This window comes from Periplaneta americana, chromosome 3 (genome assembly GCF_040183065.1).
Source record: "Periplaneta americana isolate PAMFEO1 chromosome 3, P.americana_PAMFEO1_priV1, whole genome shotgun sequence".
In the NCBI taxonomy this organism is placed as follows: Eukaryota; Metazoa; Arthropoda; class Insecta; order Blattodea; family Blattidae; genus Periplaneta; species Periplaneta americana.
This window is the reverse complement of record NC_091119.1, coordinates 132,833,517-132,852,268: the sequence shown is the minus strand read 5'-3', so window position 1 is coordinate 132,852,268 and position 18,752 is coordinate 132,833,517. Positions and strand designations below refer to the sequence as shown.

General features: G+C 37.1%; 1 protein-coding gene across 1 annotated transcript in view; it reads right to left on the bottom strand.

Annotated features, from left to right (window-relative positions):
- The window catches only part of LOC138696545 (arylsulfatase B-like), a 109,354-nt gene that overhangs the window by 76,685 nt on the left and 13,917 nt on the right, over nucleotides 1-18,752 (bottom strand). The window contains exon 2 of the mRNA XM_069821643.1: nucleotides 380-499. Within this exon, the coding sequence (XP_069677744.1) occupies nucleotides 380-475 (96 nt within the window). The 5' untranslated portion in view covers nucleotides 476-499. The remainder of the gene's footprint in view (nucleotides 1-379; nucleotides 500-18,752) is intronic.

Here is an 18,752-nt window from a genome sequence, read left to right as displayed (position 1 = left end):
GATTATGCTACCCAGGCCGACAAGAGGTTATTAAATTTTATTTATTTTATTTTAATAGGTTATTTTACGACGCTTCATAAACAGCTTAGGTTATTTAGCGTCTGAATGAGATGAAGGTGATAATGCCGGTGAAATGAGTCCGTGGTCCAGCATCGAAAGTTACCCAGGATTTGCGCATATTGGGTTGAGGGAAAACCCCGGGAAAAACCTCAACCAGGTAACTTGGCCCGACCGGGAGTCGAACCCGGGCCACCTGGTTTCGCGGGCAGACGCACTGACCGTTACTCCGCAGGTGTGGACGAGGTTATTAAATGTAATATGAAATATGAAGTAATTGGTACGAACGCAACCGTGAAGTGCGTACTGTATAAGCACTCACCATGTCGTCGGCCACCATAAAGATGATGTGCGGCTGTTGTTGGCCCTGCGCCGTGACCGCCAACAGCAAGACGAGGCACCTCGCGCCGACCAACATGTTGCCAGCAACCCAAACTGCAAACTGCAAGAAGTGCCCGTGAGAGCCGGTCTGATACTTTCACTACGAGGAGAATACTCCGCCCCTCAAGGTAAGTTCAGCTTATGCAACGCAAGAAGAAACAAGACTTGATTAACGAGCGATCACATTCATGAAATACGACTTGACAGCAGGAATTGAATTATATTAGAATCTACACTTCAAACACCTTTCCAATAAAAATCCTCTTCAGGAAGTGTGACCTCAGAGTATAGAGATGATAGGGAAGTTGTGGAATGACTGTCAAGAGAAAGGATGTCGGAGAAAATCTGGCTTACAGGTGCCTTTTTGTTATAATTTTATAGAATCTGCCGAGAATCGAAGAAGTTTCGTTCACGTAGAGGACGAACTAAGAGTAAACTTTTAAGTGTGACTTGAATTCAAATGCGTTACTCTTCGCTAAGATGCGCACGACAGCGACTGAGGAACACTAGGACTGAGTTTTACAAAATTCATTCATTCCTAGGTTTCTACTCAAGGACAGGTCTTTCACTACAAACCCAGCATTCTCCAATCTTCCCTATTATCCGTCTTCGTCTAATTTTTTTAATCGGTTATTTTTACCTTTTTGGAGAAGAATGAAGCGGGTAAAATGGACAAGCAAAATAAGAAATTTAGCTGTGATGGAAAAAGTGGACGAAGAAAGAATAATGTTGAAACTGATCAAAAAGAGAACAAGAAATTGACTGGGTCACTAGATAAGGAGAAACTGCCTACTGGAGGATGCGCTGGAAGGAATGGTAAACGGGCGAAAAGTTCGGAAAGTTTGTATAATACAATATGACATTAAGATATATGAACCATGTGCGGAGACTAAGAGAAAGGGTCCACCGCTGTGGAGTAACAGCTAGCAATCTGACCGTGAAACCAGTGTATAGGGAATTACAAGTATGCACACTTCGCGTCGGTAACTTTGATGTAACAGGACTGATTTCAATTACCTTCAAACCAGCTTGAGTGTGAGATAATGTTTTTTCCCAGGAGTTGGCGCTGTTATCACAACAGCTAGCAGTCGACACAGCGGAATATAACAGGTACATTATGTACTCAAATAAAATAAATTGGACCGATGACATAATAATACCGTCATTATCTATAATTTCTACACTCTAAAGTTTCTTTATAATGAAAGTTGAGACGTTGACCCCATCAACATTTAAAATATGTAATAATTTGATAGCGCTGAAAATGGAAAAACAAAACTTCTATGAGAAGTAAAACCATATGCCTAGACTATATATTGTATAAAAATATTAAACGAATTTGACATATAATTTTATAATATAATTTATTATATATAAAACATAAAAATTATTATTACAACTAGTTTATAACTAAGAAATAAGGAGAAGCTGTTAACTTGAATTTATTTGAAGCAAAGCGTTACTGGATTATGCATTAACATAGGCGATGTTTGGATCCTGCGTCTCTTCTTTAGTAGGTTATTTTACGACGCTTTATCAACATCTCAGGTTATTTAGCGTCTGAATGAGATTAAGGTGATAATGCCGGTGAAATGAGTCCGGGGTCCAGCACCGAAAGTTACCCAGCATTTGCTCGTATTGGGTTGAGGGAAAACCCCGGAAAAACCTCAGCCAGGTAACTTGCCCCGACCGGGAATCGAACCCGGGCCACCTGGTTTCGCGGCTAGACGCGCTAGCTGTTACTCCACACATGTGGACTTCCTGTGTCTGAACTCTTATATTCAATTATTATCTTAGCGTGTGCTCGATTATACTAACCTCTAGCGCTTGAAAGTGGAACTAAACGCCGGCGCACAGAGAAAAGAAACAGAAAAATTCGCTCAGTGTCCATTCTCTATAATTCCTATTCGCTGGTGAAACGAGCTGGTCCGGGTTCAAATCTTGGTTGGAACAAGTTAGCTGGTTGAGGTTTTTTCCGAGGTTTTCCCTCAACCCATTAAGAGCAAATGCTGGGTAACTTTCGACGTTCGATGGACCCCGGATTCATTTCGCTGTCATCTCATTCAGACACTATGTAACCACAGCAGTTGGTAAAGCGTTGTGAAATTACTAACAAAAATAAAGAAAAAAAAGAAGAAATCGGACTACTCGTGAGGTGGGAGTCTTAATATCCCGTCACTCTGAGGACCACGAATGGGGTAGCCTGCATTTAGCAAAACGGCCACCTATTTGCTAAATTATATAATAAAAATTATAGTTTGAATTCGTCAATGTTTTTTGATCCAATGGCAGAACTTCGCTTCGTGTCATTCACCCTAACGTTCGCATATAGAAGTGAAGCTCCGAAATTGTAAAATTTGTTACTAGTTATAAACGACACTATATCAACTACTGAGTTATTTATATAGATGGAACTGGTAATAGCCAGATGATATTTTTGACGAGGTGAGGCATAAGATTCGCCGTAGATTATCTGACATTCGCCTTACGGTTGAAAAAACCTCGAAAACAAAACCAACCAGGTAATCATCCCAAACGAGAAACGAACCATGCCAAAGCGCAGCACTGGATCAGCAGGCCATAAGTATTGATGATGATGATTCATTCATTCATAGTGTTCTGCCCAAGGGCAGGTCTTTCACTGTAAATCCAGCATTCTCCAGTCTTTCCTATTTTCTGCTTTCCTCTTTGTCTCCTCATGTGATCGATATAATGATGATGATGATGATGATGATGATGATGATGATGATGACGATGATGAATGAAGTGATGGTGCAATGCTGGTACAGGAAATGGCTCTACTCCGCAAAAATCTACCTACAAGTAGGCCTATTGTTTGGTTTGTCTGTAACTCAGTACTAAAGCGCTGGTCTTTCATCCGCACGACTCGGGTTCAGTTCCCCGCCAGTTCGTGATGGAGTTTGTAGTCCACTTCCCTTTCATTTTACTTATCCACTGCAATAGTTAAAAATAAGCTGGGATGAAGTCTTGGGGGCTTGAGTTTCTAATGCTGATATAGGAAATGCTTGGAGTTCCGTACCATGAAGCTTATCAGTAGGCTTCGAAACTTCGGACCCGGTTCAGTGGGAAATCCGCATAACGGAGTACTGAGTATAGTGGTAAAGCGTACAGTGGGTGGGGATACTGTAGAATGAATGCCAACAAATACGCAAAGGAAAACGCTCTGGATTTAAAGGTTCTGACGAATAATTTGGTTTTCATACAAACCTATTTTCAGACTGTGTCTGAAACTATTACACGGTAAGAAAAGTCAGAACAAGAGATACCGGAAGCCCTCAAACTAGTTGAGGAAATGACACAGAGAATTAATGAGACACCAAGTACACCGGTTACTGAACGTGTAAAACAGAAGTGGAAATCAATTTTATATAAAAATAACGGATATGGAACATTGTGTAATATAAACAGTCCACACCTGTAAAGTAACGGTTAGCGCGTCTGGCCGCGAAACCAGGTGGCCCGGGTTCGATTCCCGGTTGGGCCAAGTTACCTGGTTGAGGTTTTTTCCGGGGTTTTCCCTCAACCCAATATAAACAAATGCTGGGTAACTTTCGGTGCTGGACCCCGGACTCATTTCACCGGTATTATCACCTTCACCTCATTCAGACGCTAAATAACCTAAGATGTTGATAAAGCGTCGTAAAATAACGTACTAAAAATAAAAACTAAACAACAAATTAGTGGACATGGAGTCACCCGAGAATAAAGGACTGTCTCTCAGAGACTGCAATGATGTTAGGTTCCTTCGTTTTGCTCCTATCACGTCATGCGACGTAGAGCGCAGCTTTTCACAATAGGCTACAAACTGTGCTTGGCAGATAACCGAAAAATATTTACGTTTGAGACACTGAAAATGTATCTTGTAGTACATTGCAATTCGGTACTGTAACTGAACTTCCTAAAGACGACCAATAGGATTAATGAAGAAATTAAAATTGCTACATGCTTAATTCCACCGTTAACACCATGTATAATTAAACACAAGTGCTTATAAAAGACAGGAGAATAAATGCTTTTCACTTTCTTTTTTACATTGTCATTGTGTAATGTATATTTATTTTCAGAATGTCCATATGTGTATGTTTCCCCATACTACCGTACTCTATTCTAAATAGCAACGGAACTTATAGGTTCATTATGTATTAGTTTGTGTTATATTTGTATTGAGAGTGATGGCGGATTAAGAACTGGAATACATCTAATCCGCCATGACGTGAACAAAGATTGATGAAATAAATAAATAAATAAATAAATAAATAAATAAATAAATAAATAAATAAATAAATAAATAGCAACGTTGTTACCTCAACACATCTCTACCTTTCATTACCTGCAGCGAGTCAACAACCTATAGTACATGCGCAGTAAACTTATTGTATCGGGTCCCAAGTCTCGAAGCCTGCTTATCAGGTACAAGTCTGCAGATAGGACATATTCCGTCAGGGCTCAGGCAAGATGGCCCACCTCTCGGCATCGGATTCACGATTAACATCCAGGGCTATATTTCACAAAACAGAGTAATTTGTGAGTATAGAGTTGCATTTTTCTGTTCCAAAAAATTATGTGCAACACCATACATTATTAGCAGGGAGCGAAATTTGTTGCCCTGTGAAACAGGTTTGCTGTTATAACTCGACCGAGGCGAGTGGAGCCGCGGGCGTAATGTGAACTATCGCGATGCGGTATTACGAACGCATGAGCAGTAGCGCCACGGCTCCGGGCTGCAGGACTCCACTGGCCTTGGTCGAGTAATTCTTTACTGTAGGTACGGGTTTTACTTGCGTGAGTAGCCATGGTCAGCGGTGGAGAAGGATTGGTAGAAATCACAGATTTCTGCATAATGGCATGAAACGTAGAGTTACATCAAGGATATAAAACGTACGATTGCAGTGTAGCATTTCTTACTTTGTAAGATATAGTTTTGAAACAAGCTTCCAACACATTTTCACTGTTACGAGCTCTCATGTTTTTTAATTGATTATTTAACGACACTGTATCAACTAATAGGTTATTTAGCGTCGATGAGAATGGTGATAGTGAGATTTTGCGAGATAAGGCTGAGGATTCGCCATAGATTACCTGGCATTCACCTTACGGTTGGGGAAAACCTCGGAAAAAGCTCAACCAGGTAATCAGCCCAAGCCGGGATCGAACCCGCGACCGACCACAACTTCAGACCGGCAGGCAAGCGTCTTGACCGACTGAACCACTCCGGTGGCTAGCTCTCGTGTTGAATTACCCTAAATGTACACCCGCTGTGTTGAAATATATCTGGGCTCCTTGTGCATCTGTTGAATAAACTGATATATGAATATAAAACCTTTTTTTTCATCATTATTTTGACTTATTTGTTCTATTTTAGTAGGTTATTTTACGACGCTTTATCAACATCTTAGGTTATGTAGCGTCTGAATGAGACGAAGGTGATAATGCCGGTGAAATGAGTCCGGGGTCCAGCACCGATAGTTACCCAGCATTTGCTCGTAATGGGTTGAGGGAAAACCCCGGAAAAAACCTTAACCAGGTAACTTGCCCCGACCGGGAATCGAATCCGAAACCGAGCCACCTGGTTTCTCGGCCAGACGCTCTAACCGTTACTCCACAGGTGTGGACTATTATTTTGATGCCTAATGTGTAATATAGGGTTTTTCACGTAAAAATTTCTTTCTAATTTAACTTATACGAAATTATTGCGATTATCTACAACCAATTAGCGATAAAATGCGAAATATAATATTTTTATCACGACTTTTTTGAGAAGTTAATACGGAATTTTATGGTCTCTAGCCCACGAAGTAAGTTACTCGTCACAGTTAATAAAGCGTCGTAAAATAACTAATTGAAAAGGTTACTCGTCGACTGCAAAACAAAGCAAGTAAATAGGAACTAAGGCACAGTAGTGTGTACGACCCTGTCGTCTTCTATTGTACACAGTAGAGAGACTCTTGAACACAGTTAACCTGAAATCACCTGCCTCTCCCCCATCGGGCAACAAGTTTCGCTCCATTGCTAAAAGTGATATAATAATGATGACGTATATAAACGTTGCTTGTATTAGTAGGCTACTTTACGCATATAATAATAATAATAATATTAATAAAATTATGTTAATTTCTCTTATTTCTAACATCGCATTTAAGGAACTGTGCAAAAATTAATGTTACTAAAATATTTTTCTGAACTCTGTTTTCATATTACGTTGCAATTCTGATGGTTTATAGTGTATTTTTTTATAATAAGTTTAATGTGAGAAGAGTTTTTCTCAAGGCAATCCTAGTTCTTGGTTACATATGAATTGCGGTATCACCAATTTAGTCAACAGACTGTATTAGCAATAATCTTCTGTTCTTCCACCTCTATAGCACTTAACCTAAATCGTTCATTATACTCAGATTCTCTGTTAAATTGTAAATTTATTCTTTCTTTATAAACTCTATGATTTTAACAATCATTTCCTTCACTTTCACTGCTCTTAGATCACATTTGTAATAAATTGCATGTTGATATAACACTAATGGAATTTAGGGATACCCTTGTATTAGCAAAATTAGTTTCACTGGTTGAGAAAACTGTACAATTGTACAATCTCTTACATTAATGCCGTCACGTTTTGAAGTTAGGTTTACATTTAGTACTTTATCCCCTCTCCCGCAATGCTTTTTTTAAACTTGGTTATTTAACGACGCTTTGTCAACTACGATGTTATTTAGCGTCGATGAAATTTGTGATATCGAAGTCATATTTGGCGAGATGAGACCGAGGATTCGCCATAGATTACCTGACATTTGTCTTACGGTTGGGGAAAACCTCGGAAAACCCAACCAGGTAATCAACCCAAGCGGGAATCAAACCGGCGCCCGAACGCAACTCCGGATCGGCAGCAAGCTCCTTAGCCGACCGAGCTACGCGGTGGCTCCCGCTATGCTAACTAATATCGGTCTTACTAATAAAAACTCTATATACAGACGTTTAACTGTCTTATACTTATACAATGAATAGCTCATTTATACGTCGTGTGTAAATTCCTTACTAATAATCACTACATACGTCGCGTATAACAGTACAACTCTTACACAGCTACGTCATAGTTTCGTCATTACTTCGTTACGAAAGATAATGGAATATCTGAGATTCTCTATTGCATCCGGTAGAGCGCTCTAGTGTGGCGTGTTAAGTATCGATAGTACAACTGGCTCTAATCGATTACCATACCACAGTCTAATAGATACAGTCACGCAATTCATACGTATAAAATATGCCAACATTTGACAGCTGGATCGACAGTAGCCCTCTAGCGGCAGGCAAGTTAAAAGTGTGCACACGACATATGATAACATATCAGAAAACGGGTTTTGCGTAATTTATTTTATATTTTTATGCTCTACAATAAGTGTATATGGTTCTTACTAATTCTACTTTAGAATCCTGGAAGAATTTCACACGCAGTTAATCTACAAGTTTCAGAAGCTGGGAATAAACGTAATTCCTTCTGCTCCTTACAACTGAATCATGGCCCTGATCACGTATCATGGTTTGAAATAATATAATTGTTCGTACGTGGACGGTTAATTCAATTCATTCCTAAATATATTTATAAACCATTGGAATTCTATATTTCCTGTGAGAAGAGTCAACATTGTAGGGCATATCTCGTAGGGTACATCGCGTGGTGAACTCCTCTCCCTATTTCCTGAGAAATTAACTATTTTCCATACCGCAAATTGGGGTAAACTCGGCCGCTGAGGTAAACTTAAAAATAAAAAAGGGGAAGATTTAAACCTTAATTTGACAGATATTGATTTATGAAGTTCATTATTTTTCAATTTTTTTTATTATTATTTTGAGTTGCTAATAGTGCTGATATTATGGTTTAAATTTTTATGGAACGTTTACCGCATTTTACATTACATTTCCAGTTTTCACACATAAGCTTTATTTTAACTTACCCTACCTATATAATACGTAATTTACGTGCACTTACTATTATTATGACGTAGGTGAGAAGAAATGAATACACAACTTTGTTAAAAAAATTGTAACTTCAATTAACTCAGAAAATGTAGGCCTAATTTTATTTTCAGAGCAGAAGTGGTGTAAGTAAAAAATGGGTAATGAGGGTTAAAGTAAATATTCTATAAAATACAGCGCAAAGTAGCACTTAATATTGAATTTATTTAAACTATTAGTAGTCAGTGAGTAGCACAAAGGATATATTAATTGCTACTTTGCGCTGTATTTTACAGAATTTTTACTTTAAACCTCATTACCTAATTCTGACTTCTACCACTTCTGCTCTGAACGGCTCAAATAATCACTGGTAATGTAAAATCAACACCAATAACAGTCATGCAAATTATTACAGAAAAGATTGCTTTTTATATTAAATTTAAAAAGTCTCTTGAGAACTTAATATGTCTGCCACATGAATCTACACCAACACATCAGAAATTTATCGACACAGTCTGGATTTATTCAAGAAGTGAATATTTTGCAAAAGGATTATAATACGCCATGAATTCTTGAAAAAATTAACACCATAATCCCTACTTGAATGCAATATAACATTCAACTTTTGAAAAATATAAAGAAAAAAACACGAATACAAAAATTATGGAATTACTTGCATTAAAAACTGTAGATACATTATCCAAAATCGGAATGGTTACACATTTACACATGATCTCTGCAAAACAATAATATACTCTAACAGGTATTTACTTTGTTTTTATTTAAAGTCTCCTTCCTGACATACAAATAGGCAACTGATAACTAATAAATGTTTTATAGAACACAATACGTAGGCTACCTGAGTTATGATTTTCTCTTGGTCTTTAGGAAATCTGAAGAACGACAAATTCGGAGATTTAAACTTGTTCTTACTGCAATTTTCGTCATTGCACACATTGTCTTTATTCCGACGCATGACTAAAACGTTATTATAACATCTCGCATATAGTACGTCCGCTCAAATGAGAGCCACTTGCACCTACCTTGAGCGGGAAGCGTCAGGTGTTTCAGTCTTGAAGCACGCGGCTGCTTGCTGGTACGCCAGCGCTGTTGACAGATCTAAGTCAGTGCTCCGAGAACAAGTTCATATTGTATTCTGTTTCAGACGAGTCCGCAAGTGTAATACAGTTACCTCAGAACAAGGCTGAAGAGCGTAGGTGTACATTGTGGCTTTTGTGTTCCATATATTGTGATTGTATTTATAATGTAGCGTCCTTGGGAAACGGATGATAATAGTCGTAGACGCAAACCCACACAATCGCCTTTAGGACGTGGTAAGATTATACAAGAACAAACTGTGTTAATTATTATTAATATTTATACATATTTCAAAGACGGTGCGGGTAAGTGCCGGACACCACTGAAAAATACCAGTGCTGCTACAGGAGTGTCTCGCGCAACAATAAAGAGAATTATCTCCGGAAAAGGTAAATCAACAAAAGAAAACACCGATCGAAATCTGAAAGAAAAATTTCGTAAAATCGATGGTTTCTTAATGGACTTACTACGACGAACTGTGTATGAGTTTTATCAACAGTAATCTCACTAGACGTTTCGATTTATCTAGAGAAAATCAAAACTCGAGTGGGATTTAATTGACTATTACACGATTAGAGGAAAGTACCGGTATATAAAGATTAGAAGTAACGAAGTACTCCAATACAATAAAATATTAATTGACTTACGAAAATACAACTGTCTTCAAATGTATTATTGTACCATCTCAATATTACAAATATTACGCTAGATGCATGCTAGATGGCTGTAGTGAGCAATGCCTTCTCGTCGAGAATTCTCGATCTATACATGATGGCAATGTTACTAGTCAAGAAGGCTTTGTTGATTCAGTTTCATTTTTATTAAGACAGTTGCATTCCACTTCAATTATCCGAATCCCAGTAATCAACGTCAATTGATAGATGATTTTCAATAAATCTTAATATTAAACAATCTCTGATACGTGACTATCCATAATAACATATAGCAGAAGCTATAACATAACCTAACTAATATACACAAGTGTTAGAAAAGTTTTAATTAACGACGATGACATAAAAAATAAACATGAATAATTTTAAAAGGAATAATTATTGAATGTACAATTTTCAAATTTGGATGTGGTTGGTGGTTCAATTGATGTTATATTGGACGTGTGCGTAATAGAAGTGGAACTCGTTGATCTAGGCCTACATGGTGTATTCAACTTATTCAGGATTTCCGAATGGTGCTCTTCATTTATTTGTAAATCGACTTTCAGAAGATGCATAGGTATGAGCAGTGATTTTTATTAATTCTTGTTCTTGAATGCCAATGCGAGTCATATTTGAAACTGCTGTGCATCGACTGGAGTGGTTTGTAATTTTATATACATTTTTTTTTTGACGTCCAGACCAGCGCAGTTTCAAATGTTGGCAAACAAAGAAACAAATGCTAGTGACGCGATAAAATTAAACAAATGCTAGAGACTCGATAAAATTAAATAAATGCTAGGGACGCGATAAAATTTTGCGATAAGCAGCCATGATTAGTTGAAATACGTCCTTTCGTACCGTTTTATTGGTCAAAAATAGTATGACGTAGTAAGAGTGTAATAGTCAAAATAAAATGGCTCCAACGTTAAATAAACTTCTCCATGCAATGCGTAGTAAAACACAAGGCACCGAGTATGAGTTCCCATACCAAAGAACTACTTTAATGGAACTCTTACATTCAATAGGGTTTAAATATAAAATCCATGGATCTCAACCAGCAGCAATGGAATCATTACGAATACGGATGTGGCGTTCCTCGTATTTACGGAATATAGAGTATTATCGAAAACTGGGTTATGAAGAAGTATACTTAGACGAAACATGGTATGATACTCATGACGGACTAAAGTATCGTTGGTCAGATGGGTCAAGTTACTGTGATGACAATTTTTCTTCGGGTAAAGGACAACGAATAGTAATTTTACATGCGGGGGGAAGAAATGGTTTCATTCCAGGAGCATTATTCGTTACCCACCAAAGTATGTGTGATGCTCCGGCTGATTATCATGGGACTATGAATTCTAAAATCTTTGAAGAATGGTTTGAGGAATGTTTGCTAAAACGACTGGAATAACCGTCTGTCATCATTATGGATAATGCCCCATACCATTCCCGTATTGTGAATCCTGTACCTACCACTAGATCAACAATAGATGTCATTAAAACATTTATACGTGAAAATAACATCCCTTTGCCCACGCCAGTCCCAACAACAAAGTTACATTTGCTACAAGAGATAAAACGTAGCCATCATAGAAAAAAAGATATATATAATTGACGAACTATCATCAAAATACGGCCATGTTGTACTACGACTGCCCCCCTACCATTGTTGTCTCAATGCCATAGAACTCGTTTGGTCGGAACTGAAAAGAAATATCCGGTCAGAAAATGCATTGGGAAACAAACCTGTTCAAGAAGTACGTGATTTAATAGTAAATGTGATGTATGATATTAATAATAAAAAGCATTGGGTGAAGTATATTGAACATGTAAAGACAAAAGAAAGTGATTATCGCTCCTTAGAAGCTAGCTTGGAGTCTTGTGTAATTGATTTAAATAGTGATTCATCGGACTCTGAATAGGAGGTGTTCGTGTTTTAGTTCTGTGTTTACAAGACGCATACGAAGATTCACTTCAGTCTTCAGAAGGGAGAGATGACAACGCAGCGTTGTTTACATGGAACCTGTTCCGAGTCGCGTGCCTGCTTGCTTCCTGCGGTAAGTGTGTCCAATCGCAAGTTCCAAGTGGCTCTCATTTGAGTGGACGTACTATACCTTTAAAGCACGTGCTGGCTGTATCAACCCTATGACCAGTGCCTTGCCTGCCGCTTGAGCGCTAGTGTCGTGAATGTTGGCAAAAAGAGTGTTGAAGTTCCGCGACTGTATATATTAGACTGTGACCATACTATATTTTGGCCAAAGAGTACAAGCTACAGTAATATTATTCTAATTATTCTGTGCTCTTTGGTTTGTTCTTCTTTGGTTACTACGCAACCATCATCATAAAATGACAGCCAATACGAACAGCTGTTAGAGGGGCGGCCATTTTTTCTCTATATACAACGCTTAAACAAGGGGTTTCGTGTATATAACTACTGCAAAGCAATTCCCACTGTATAATTACAGGCTGTTTATACGTCCATCGCTTCTGTATGGTTCATTAGTAGTTTTCTGTCTCAACTCTGCATAAGTCTAGTATAAAAACTATACACAGTTTATTAGTAAAACTGTATGTATATAAGATACAGAGATAGTCTTTCCTAAGAGCAGTGACTTGCCCCTGTACCTCCGAAATGTTAGCATACAACGCAAACGAGTTCGAATTGTGATGACGGCGCAGCTTCTACTCTAACATGAACACAACTGAAAAGCGGAATACACAATAGAGACGAGTTAAGCCCCCCAAGTGAATGGTAGGGGTGTGGATTGAAGATGTATTTTGGTTGTGAGTACGACTAACATCTAGATAGTATTAATAGAATTCCAGTGTACTACGCGACCAAGGCGGGACCCGTCGTGGCAGAATGAGGAACTTCGTGCTCGCTGCGTATGTTTACTGCTGGAGTGTCGTCACATCCAATACCAATTCAATCTGGTCGCAATGCCGCATGTAGAAAGACGTGTGTTTCGTAGCCAAGCGCGGAGCATTATTTATAATGCCATAAAGTTTTCTGATGAAGAAAAGAAAACTGCTTTATTCGTACCTCTATCGAAGACAACAGAGCGTTCTGCAGCTATTGTGAGGTTAAATAAGGAAACAATTAGTAGGATTAGAAAGGAAGGTAGAGAATGTGAGGAAAAGGGTGTAGAAATATCGACACCAAACAAAGTTAGACGACCTCCTGTAAATAAGGTTGAATTAGACGACATGGATAAATGTATCATAAGAAGAGAAGTTCATAAATATTATGGTTTCTACAAAGAGCTTTCAGCATTAGGAAAGTTGCATAAATCTTGTAAGAGAGAGATAGGTTTTAAAGGGTGCAAGGAAACTTTACGAAAACTCATACTATCCATGGGGATTGCATTCAAAAAACATAAAGATAAAAGGAAATATCTAATAGAACGCTCTGATATAGTAGCCCGTTATTTACCTGGACGAAAAATGGTTCCATACCCATTACACTGTCCAAAAATGTTGGCAAGACGTAAACGTGTCAGGAGTTTATGCAAATAGCAGTGCAGGTCAACGACTTATAGTAGCCCATGCTGGTGGTAGTGATGGTTTTATACCGGGTGATTTCCTCATATATGATGTCCGAAGTCCGGCCAATTTAAGAAATGCATATCAAATGAAATATTGTATAGATTACAGTACACACTTTAGTTTACGTTTCTTTCGATTCATGTTCCCTCCTTTACGAACACCGATTTGTTGTGTTCTGAATAGATTCCTATGTGTATAAATATGATAAAATAAAAGTAAACAATAAAGTTAACTATATATACGAACATATAACATATAAAGCGTGTTAATAATAATGAAACAAGAGCGCAATTCAGCATGTGCTTAATTTTGCATCTGATGCGGACTTTACAACACGGCCTGTATTGTGAAGCGAATCGCAGCGCCACCAAGCAAAACGGTTCCAGTCTTGGTCGCGTAGTACATAAATGAACTAATACAACTCATTTAGTGCAACAAAACAGTGGTGATTTTTCTTGTAATTATGGAGTAATAAAGCACAATCGCAGAGCATTCCTTTGTGGTAGACAATCTTCATAATTTATATAAATTACAAGTGAATTCACCCGTAATGCATTATAGGTACCACACTTTTCGCCGAGGTCACGTATCGAACTTTTACAATCATCGCATAGAATGCATAGGACTCTCAATGGACCAATGTTAGCCTATGAGCAAAAATCAGCTCCGAAACGCCAGGCTAAGCCAAGCAAGCATCGTCATTGTCCACCATGGGTTCCACTTGGACCCGGAGGGACTGGAATCCCAGCTACCAGCATAAAATGACGACACTTTACCAGTTCTATTAACGATGCGCCCGAATACATTAAATGTGATTGCTTCCAACGGGAAACTTTGAGCAAGACCGAAGATTGAGGGAAGGGGGAGAAACAGTATTATTGAAAACTTAATCATCTCCTAGTAACGAGATGAAAAAGACACTGAAACCCTACCTATCTCTTGTGAGAGAGTCATTAGAACTATTCTTGGATCTACGTTTTTATGTTACTTATATCACAAACCCGTACAGTGCTACTCATAGACATTCCGCTAGCCCACGCTACGAGCGTGCTAAACTAGCCCCGGCTATCGACTGGTTACTTGTACAGGATTCATATAATATCATATATCATATCGCTAACACTGATTTAGGAATACGAAAAACGTTAGTTCGCTGATCATTCACCGGAAGCCCGCGCTAAGAATGTCTATGAATACGGCCCCAAATGATTAAACGAGAGAACGACTTACAATATTGAACCACACTTTCTTCACATGCAAGACATATTCTGACATAAAAAAATTATCATGTTTTGTTCTTAGACGTAATTATAATGTTTCGTGCTGGCCATGACAAAAAAACAAACTCCTTGTCGCAGTAATTTTGTTCTAGGATAATCATAGTGAAAATAAATAACTATCTTCAATCAAACTACTCAAATTAACAAAATTCGAGCTCTTTTACGTGAACCTATTGAGGTAAATGACAGACACAATCATAGTGAAAAAACGCCCTAAAATAATTCATATTCTTTCTTGTTTTAGTCTGAATATGACTTATTAAAGATCAACCGAGTTGGATAATGAAGAAGTAGTAGAAGAAGAAAAAGATTATGTTGTCTATGATGGCATTTATTGTCGCTTGTTTACTTACAAGTACTTACAAGATTCCAAGTATTTATAAAAATAGACGAACTCCTTTTGAAACGTAATACAATTGCATATAATCATAAAGAAAATATAAAGAAATTGGTAATAACCAGGCTTCGAGACTTTGGACCCGATACAATAAGTTTACTGTGCATGTACTATAGGTTGTTGACTCGCTGCAGGTAGATAGAGATGTGTTGAGGTAACAACGTTGCTATTTAGAATAGAGTACGGTAGTATGGAGAACACACACACATGTACATTCTGAAAGTAAATATATATTACACAATGATAATGTCAAAAGAATGTGAAAAGCATTTATTCTCCTGTCTTTTATAAGCATTTTTATTTAATTATACACAGTGTTAATGGTGGAAATAAGCATGTAGCTATTTTAATTTCTTCATTTATCCAATTGGCCGTCTTTAGGAAGTGCAGTTACAGTACCGAATTGCAATGTACAGTTTCCCTAGAAAAGGATGAGACGATTGAGTATTCCTAAGTCTCAGATGCAAAACACTGCGCATGATCAGAGACCAGAGCACTGATACACAAGATAACGAATATTGAGTTACTTAAATTCAGGCTATTTGGTTTGTTACTAGCATCATTCCGAAATTCACTTCAAAAACTGCAAAAAATATTATAGTATTACGTAAATAAAAGGTAAATATATACATAAATCGTGTAGTTAAAGCGACAATGGACCTTCATGACTAGATCGACACTCCGCACAGAAAGGAAAGCTTTCGTGCCGTTTCAATAGCTCAGACGCTAAGACTTCTGCATGTCGTGTAGAAGAATGCGAGTTCGATTCCTAGTCTACACAACGATTTTTTTTTGTCTAAAGAACTTTGAAATTGCTAAATAATGTTGAAATAGAGTTTTACAAAGTCCTCAGATTAATTATTAAATTAATTAACTTTTTTTTTTTTTTTTTTTTTTTTTTTTTAATAACTTATACGATTCCAGGCCTAGGATTCAATATAATACAAAATTACATGGACAAATCACAATAAAATAATACTTTAAAAATTAACATTCACTAACAACAAAGTGCTTACATACTCGTACATTATAAAATTTAAAACTGTTTGAGTTACAAAGATGAGGGTATTTCTTTATTAATTTGACTGTATGATCTGAAATATGTGTATAAAATTTAGTAACTCATTTATATAAATTTGATGTACAGGACTTCAAAGAAGAGCTAATGAATGTTTTAAAATTCAATAAACACAGAATCACGTGTTTTGATAAGATGCAATGTATCTTTACAGACTCTGACAGTAAAATTACATTCTAAGTAAAATTAATAATAATATAATAATAATAATATTTATTAATACTATACACTTGAGCTACATTAGGCATTGCAGCCCGAAAGAGCAGAAGCTCGTGCTCGGGCGCAGTTCAGATCAGTTATACAAAATATATCACAAAATTACGAGAGTTCATTGAGCACAATCACATTAACAAATGGTAAAATACATACAGCATGTAATAACAGGTCTATATACAAATAGAAAATACAGAAGTACATGAATGTTAAGTAACAAATTGCAGTATCTTTTGCAAAACCTTGAATGTTTAATTTGTCAATAATATTTCTGTACTATATACTATAAGATGTTAAAAGAATTTGCAATAGATTTGGGATCCTCTACTTTATAATCTCTGGTTTTAATGAAAAAATATTTTCTTTCTTAGGATATCTACAAGTTTAACTTTAATTATATTCCGAATAGCTTTAATTGCATTATCTGAATTTTGTACTTTTCTATTCAAATGTATTCTATTTCCCCCTTTCATAATTTTTGATAAATTACACTGTACTTCTTGTAGTATTTAAGAACATGAGGATCATTACATTGCAACTCATTACATAGAGATTCTTCTTTTCAATACATGAGATTTTGAAGTCCCTGCGTTATCTACATGTTTTTACTTTTGAATTTTTTGTCACATTGAGTGGAGAACATCCACTGAAGTGATTCTGAAATTAAGTGAAAAATACAATACATTTACTCTTAATATCAGTAGTACCAGTATCATATACGTTTTTCCAAGATTCATTTTGTAGACATAAATATAAGTAGTCACTAGATACAGCTTTTACGACTCTTTTTTAGTTTTTAAATTCATATTTTGAAATTGTTCAGTGACATTGGAAACACTTAGGATTTGTTTATCATGTTCAGACAAGCCATTGATTATAGGTTCTGTCGAATAGGAATTCAGTCTAATTCTGTGTACAAAACTTTTATCAATGGCTGTGCTACTTCATCTTGTATGCTGGTGGGAAAACGACTCTACGACTAAGGTTTCCAGTTTCAAGGAATGAATTTAATTTACTTTTACGGAAAAGTTCCGTCACTACAGATCACAAATTCCATATGAGATTTCTAAAGTCTTTTCTTTACAAATTCAATGTTGGCTATAAATATTAATAAATAATGTAAGAAATATGAATGATTTTAGTTAGAAGTCTGATTTACATTATAAAAAGCAAGAAGTTACATTCCTCGGTAAGATTCGAACTTTCGATGTTTGGTTTTGTCGTCCAACGCATAAGCACGGACCTATTTAAGGCTTATATTAATAACCTAGAATTTAGCTGTAGCAATGTGGTGTCATAACTTGGGATTTGTTTACTTAATGTAATTAGATTTAATTTGATTAGTTTCGCAACAATAATTGGACTTCCTGTTATATCCTGTTATTTAAATATTTAATTTAGGGTTGATTTATTAACTCTTACTGTGCAAGATGCCCCTTATTTCAATAATTCTATATCACGTTAAATAGTCATTGTCTACACTAAAGTATTATCGTCATCCCTCATTTCTCATCGTAATGGCGAACCGACGTGACATGAGACAGCGAGTTATAGCTCTAGTTGAAGATGGATATGTGGCTAGATCTGCTGGCCGTTTGGTCGGTGTTCCTGGAAATACAGCCGCGAGGTGTGTTCATCGTTACCAAGATTCAGGGGAGGTCGAAAATCGCCCTATTCCTGGGCGTCCGCGGATTTCTTCATTGGAAGAGGATGCTCTCTTATTCGAGACAGTTCGACTGGACCCCTTTCGGATTGCTAACGAAATAAGAGCAGCATCTAACTTTCCCGGTTCTTCACAGACTGTGATCAGCAGGTTGAGGAACCGCGGTATTAGGAGCCGGAGGGCTGCGCAAATGGAAATATTGGGGGAAGCACAAGCTGTCAACCGTCTTGCCTTCGCTACCAATCGCGTGGATTTCGATTGGAGAAATATATGATGGTATGTGGACAAGATTTTAAATTAACAGATCTCTTTTTGTTTTTTATGATTTTTGTTTCAGGAAGAATACTTTTAACTTCCAAGTAAGATTTATTTATTTTTTGACGAGGTTCAGCCACTTGTAGACCCAAAAATTGGG